Raw genomic sequence first — 6,008 nt, forward strand, 5'->3', positions numbered from 1 at the left:
TCGAACATCTACACAGTGAGACGCTTATGCTCCCAGTTAAGGAGCATAACAAACTCCTCTCCAAGCAGTTCCTGCTGGGATGTTTCCGTAGAAATCATCCTTGCACTCATCTGCTTGGAGCGGAACCGCCTCCTAGGGGCATCAAGAGGTCATTCCTTGACTACGTCGACGACATCGAACAATACGCCGACAGGACCTCGGACGCAACAGACTTCCGACAGGCACTGACCACCATTCACAGTGGAGCCATTAACACCTTCACCGACTCCCTCCCCGTGAATGGCGTACTTGGAGTCAAATCACCACCCATAGCAGACGAAGAGCTCGAGTTGTCGCGAGAAACGCGAGTGACCCTTGCGCAACTTCGTTCTGGATATTATAGCAGGTTAAACTCCTACCTATCCAGAATAGACCCWGACATACCCAACGTATGTCCTGCATGCAACGAGTCTCCGCATGACACTGACCACCTCTTTGCATGCCCAACCAACCCCACCCATCTAAMACCCTTTTCCCTYTGGTCCGACCCCGTCGAAATAGCACGTTTCCTGGGCCTCCCGTTAGATGACATCGACGACAACACAGATAGCTATCACCATCCCAACGGGGACTGATAACCGTTAAAACAACAACAACAACAACAACGAGAAGTGAAGTGTCGCAGCGGAGAGAAAACAAACTGCACACCTCGCAAGGTTATGATCGACAACACGTGCGGGATGGGATAGATACCAAGAGTTGAAGAGGAAAGCGACACGCATTTAGAGAAACAAAAAGAAAAAGACCGAAATGCGTAAGTATGAAGAGCTCGACAAGCTGGCCGATAGGGATAATGCTCCAAAATTCTGTGAAAAGATGCGGCGACTAACAGAGGGTTTCAAGACTGGAGCAAACTCTTGTAGAACCCCCAAAGATGATTTAGTGACCGATGTCCAGAGCATACTAAAATTATGGAGGGAACACTTCTCCAGCCTGCCGAATGGCAGTGAACGCAGACGTTCCATTGTCCGACCGTGAAGAAGTTCGAATAGCAAATACCCGTCTGAAGAACAAACAAGCGGTGATGGCCGAAAGATTGGCGGCAAAGCTATTTCAACACTGCGAGAAAGAAATAATAAGAAGCATGCATAAGCTTATTTGTAAAATATGGTGGGACGATTGGAATTTAAATGTGCTCTGCGCTGCTCAATTCAGAAAAACGAAAACCCCATAATCTGTGCCAACTACCATGGGTAAAGCCTCCTTAACATCCCGTATAAGATTCTATCGAGCGTTTTGCGTGAACATTAAAGCCCACCGTCAACAAACTGATTGGACCTTTTCAGTGTGGCTTTAGACCAGGCAAATCAACAACCGCAAAGATATTCACCAGGCGCCAAATCTTGAAAAAGACCCGTGAAAAAAAATGGACACATCACCTCTTTGTCGATTTCACAGCTAATTTCGACACCATTTGGTAACCCCGCAAAACTATATTATAGTATCATCGCTCTCATCACCCGTGTTGTTAGTTCTGCTTTCTCCAGACTGGACAAGGAAGCAACGCAAATGGGTCTGGCAGTGAACGAGAGCAAGTCGAAATATCTCCTGTCATTAAACAAACAGTTGTCGTATTCGCGAAATGGCTCTCACGTCACTGTTGACAGTCATAACTTCGAAGTTGTAGATAATTTCGCCTATCTTGAAACCAGCRTMAACAYCAMCAAYAATGTCAGCCTSGAAATCCMACGCAGGATATATCTGGCCAACCTCTGCTACGTAGGCAATTRAGAAGTAAAGTCTTCTCTCGACGAACAAAAACAAAACTCYATAAGTCACTCATTATTCCCGTCCTGCTATATGGTACAGAGGCATGGGCGATGACCATATCTGATTAGTCGACGTTGCGAGTTTTCTGCGAAAGATTTATGGTCATTTGCGCGTTGGCCACGGCGAATATCRCATTCGACTGAACGATGAGCAGTATGAGTATGATAAAAGTCAGCGGCTATCTTGTCTAGGTCATGTCGTCCGAATGGGTGTAAAACACTCCGTTCTGAAAGTATTCGACGCAGTAGCCGCAGGGGAAAGCAGCGGAAGAGAAAGACCTCCACTCCGTTGGAAGGACCAGGTGGAGAAGGAACTGGCTTCGCTTGGAATCTCTAATTGGCGCCACCATGAAAAAAGAAGAAACGACTTCCGCGCTGTTGTTAACTCGGCTATAACTGCGTAAGCGGTGTTAACCACAGTTAAGAAAAAGTAGAATGCAATTAATCCGAATTAACCCTGGTTCTGTCAAAAGCTATACCATGTGTATTAAGTTTTATTAATATTTAAAATTCTTGAAATTTTAATCATCAGTCTTGCTAGTCATTTTAACAGTTTTGGTTTTGGGCAATTTCAAGGTAATAAACGAACTGACTTATTAATACGGACCAGGGAATCTACTCATAGTCATTATGGTCATTTAGAATTTGTGTTGTTTACAATCTAATCGTTTTCGGTTATCACTCAAAAAACATGGGTTGAAATATTTAAAAATTTTGTTTTTGAATCGTGAATACAAAAGAAAATGGCGGATTTTGTCATTGTGGATTTAATTACTTTTCCCACATACTACTTGTTATTGGGCCACAAATGAAACCTTATATAATTGAATAATCAACAAATCGACCATCTGCAATTTATAATGACACATATCATAATAAATAATATTTTTAGTTACAAACCTTTGTTTGATATTGATGCCACCTTCAATTGGGAATGGCATGCTATTTGCCAATTGCGACGAAGAATTTTCTGGTGTTACAGTCACCAAAGGAACTGACAAGTTATTTATATCGATCGATGAATGTGAATTCGAGAGCAGATTACCATCCATAATTGTACAACCATTGTAACTCAAGGTGCCCCTCTTATTGCGGCACATTTTTTTCTCATCCAAAGTTTGAACTTCACTTAGATAAAGAAATATCTGACGGATATTTTCAAGTGTCAAACTCATATCACAACGCAGTCCTATAATATCGAAACAAAGCTGAGCTATATTTTGGTTTAGCAAGAATATTCCGTATTTTACTGCCTTCGATGGTATATTTGAGCGATTATAAAGAGGAAATCTAAGAATGGAATGTAAATAAGCTATATAAGAAGATTATGTAAGTTACTACCTACTCTGAACACGATAACGGAATCTCTTTTACGGTATCAATTATTCGGGAGCGGGAACCTTGATGTATTATTGCATTTCTAAAATCCAAAAATGAAAGTTTATTGGATTAGTTACATACTTAAAACTTACATGTTGTAAAAAAGTGGAACATATAAATGGAAATGGAAATTAGCGATCGTATATTTTTCTGAGAATCTTCGATGTAAATTACCTTAAAGGGCGGTTGAATATAAAAGCAATCATCTGCACTAAATGAGCAATATATCCCAGTGAAACACTCAATGTAATAGGCAATATATTTTCCGAACTGCTTGTATTATGCGACTTAGTATAATTAATCAATGCTTCCATACTTGGAAATGGTACGTTGTTGATAGTATTGAAAGCATTTGTTTTTGTTTCTATGGGGTAAATTTCACGTAGGCCAACACATAATGCTGACATTCTCCGTTCTGTATTTCGGATGATATCGACCTTTTTTTTTCGAAGAAGATATATCTGCTGATACTGCTCTATCAACACTTTTTTTTCGTCATGCAACTGTTGATTACGAGATCGAATAGAAAGTTGATCCTGGTGTCGGATTTCATTTAAAAGGATTAAACCTTTGGCTTTTTGACGTAAGCGAAGAGAAAAACTTTTATGCTCAAATTGGAGGAGGCTTTGTTTCAATCGCAAGGTTTCTAATTGCTTATTTAAATTTTGGGCACAATATAAAATTTGTGGACTCAAWTGGCGTTCCTCTGAAAATAACTCACTTAATGCTCGACCCATTGAGGTTCTTTGAGAATTCCTCGTGAATGAGTTATTAAATGAAGAGTTTAGTGGAATGGAAAGTTGTTCCTTTGTGACGCATAGCACGCATTTTCGTTGAATTTCAATAGTAATATCTTTGCTTTCTCTTAATTTTTGTAAACATCTTCGTTGTATTTCCTGTATCTTCAAAAGCTGTTGCAAACTATACCCTTTACGTACATCATCTCTTTTATAGTACATAATTATGTAACGAGCAGTTACAGCGTTTTTGCAAAAAACTGCATTTCCTTTTTCAATATCATTCGTGTCTGATGAGTTTAATCTACTTTTAACATAATGTGGAAACACTTCATTTAGAAGACAGAAATTGTCAACTATTGTAATGTCCGAATTTATATGTTTTGCTGAGGTAAAGCATCCTCCGTTTATATAGAAAAGCAAAGAATTTTCCTTTAACTTTAAAAAGTATTTTTCACTTACTGGCGTCAGACCAGAAAGGTATATTCCCCAAGTGAAAAGAAGTTTATATTGCGAATTTTTTTCCTTATCATCACGGGGACACCAAAGGTTATTTGAGAAGGCACTGAAAAAAACACATATTCATAAAAGTTTAATAAACATAGATATCCATTACCTTAATGGCTCTGTATTACCACAAGCAATTTGTTGAACGCAATCTTTATCTAGTAAGCCAGTTATAAAGTGCGCCCACACTTTGACACAAACACTTTGGTCATTGGCTTTAAATATTTTAGGACATATAATTTCAGCCCAATTTTGATCCTGTCGATGAGGCAAAAATTCGCTTGTATAAAAAGCATCTTTTTCGACTGTTTCATGCAGTGTATAATATATCAAAGCCCCCGATTCCTGACATTTAATATTTATACCTTCAATCCTAATAAGATTTCGCAAACGAAGCTGCTGAGTAGATAATGGCAGCCAAGTTCGGCACCGAGGTCGAGTTCTCATATTCTTTTCTCAAATTTCTCTTATTATTATTGCTTTTAATGCTGCACAGTAACCGATGTAAAACAACCTTTATATACACTTCTTAACCCATCTTTTACAAATTTTATAAAACAAATCGAAAGTCGATAAACAAACTATATAAGTATGTATAATCAAACTATATACTTAAGTATATATACTCTTATGGCCAATTCACAAAGAAGTTTCGCTTCGCTTTGCGTCACACTTTTGATACAAAAGTTTAATGAATGCTTTTGTATTATCATATCCAAGCCTTTAATTAAGAAAAAGCACAATTCCGATTTCTATGTCGCCGCGAGTTGAAGCCACCGTCGGAAAAAGGAAGTCCTCCTGATTAAAAAAGAGGCCGCAAACGCTTAGTTTACGGGATATTCGACCTTACACGCACGCAAAATAGTTAGATTAAACTATAAATATTTAAACAAGTTCACAATTTACACTTTTTGCAGGATTTATAATTAAGAAATTTATGTTTTAAAAATTACCTTTTACACTCATAGTGAACATCATTTATGGTAATGGAGCGCTGTCATATGATAATGTAAATATGAGCAATTCGCTGAAGTTTCTCTTTTCCGCTTATACTATGTTCGGACCGACCGGMAAAACTGGTTTTCGCACGAAAACTTATGTTTTCGTCCATCTAAAATCTGTCAAACGAAAACATAGTTTTCGCTGGAAACTTCTTGAAAACTTACATTCCACTCATTGTAATCGGTGCCTGCTCTAGTTTTATCGATGTTTTTGGAAGACATGTTTTGCTGGCCCTAAATTGTCATTTGTTGAAATTGCAGAATTTTCCCTTTTTTGCAACGGCACAACATCAAACACCCGCAGAAAATTAATTGCAATGACTGTCAGATCAAAACCMATGTTTATTTTCATGCCGTCATATATCACTCCTCTAATGTGTGCTCTCTTGGCCTTGCATATTTCGGTATAGGATTTTTGCATATTGTCATAGATAATTTCATCAGAATCTATTTTCTTGCTCTCTCACTTGTCAGCTGGCAGGGACCCTGATCTGTTTTCTKAGCTGGCAACAAAACACAATCAGGATSTCGTCAACAAGCAGTTAGTGAAAAAGGCGGGATGCCAGAACAGCAGC

General features: G+C 38.6%; 1 protein-coding gene across 1 annotated transcript; it reads right to left on the reverse strand.

Annotated features, from left to right (window-relative positions):
- Window positions 1-2,295: 2,295 nt before the first annotated feature.
- LOC108966110 (UV radiation resistance-associated gene protein) lies at window positions 2,296-5,558 on the reverse strand. Its single transcript, XM_018928859.1, has 6 exons — window positions 5,386-5,558; window positions 4,542-5,307; window positions 3,363-4,490; window positions 3,154-3,228; window positions 2,709-3,098; window positions 2,296-2,656 (listed from the first exon to the last, which is right to left on the reverse strand). Exons 2-6 carry the CDS (start codon window positions 4,877-4,879, stop codon window positions 2,641-2,643), a joined length of 1,947 nt encoding a protein of 648 aa, XP_018784404.1. The 5' UTR covers window positions 4,880-5,307; window positions 5,386-5,558; the 3' UTR covers window positions 2,296-2,640.
- Window positions 5,559-6,008: the final 450 nt, after the last annotated feature.

Source organism: Bactrocera latifrons, unplaced genomic scaffold, assembly GCF_001853355.1.
Source record: "Bactrocera latifrons isolate USDA-ARS-PBARC rearing strain unplaced genomic scaffold, ASM185335v1 scaffold_1550, whole genome shotgun sequence".
Classification (NCBI taxonomy): Eukaryota; Metazoa; Arthropoda; class Insecta; order Diptera; family Tephritidae; genus Bactrocera; species Bactrocera latifrons.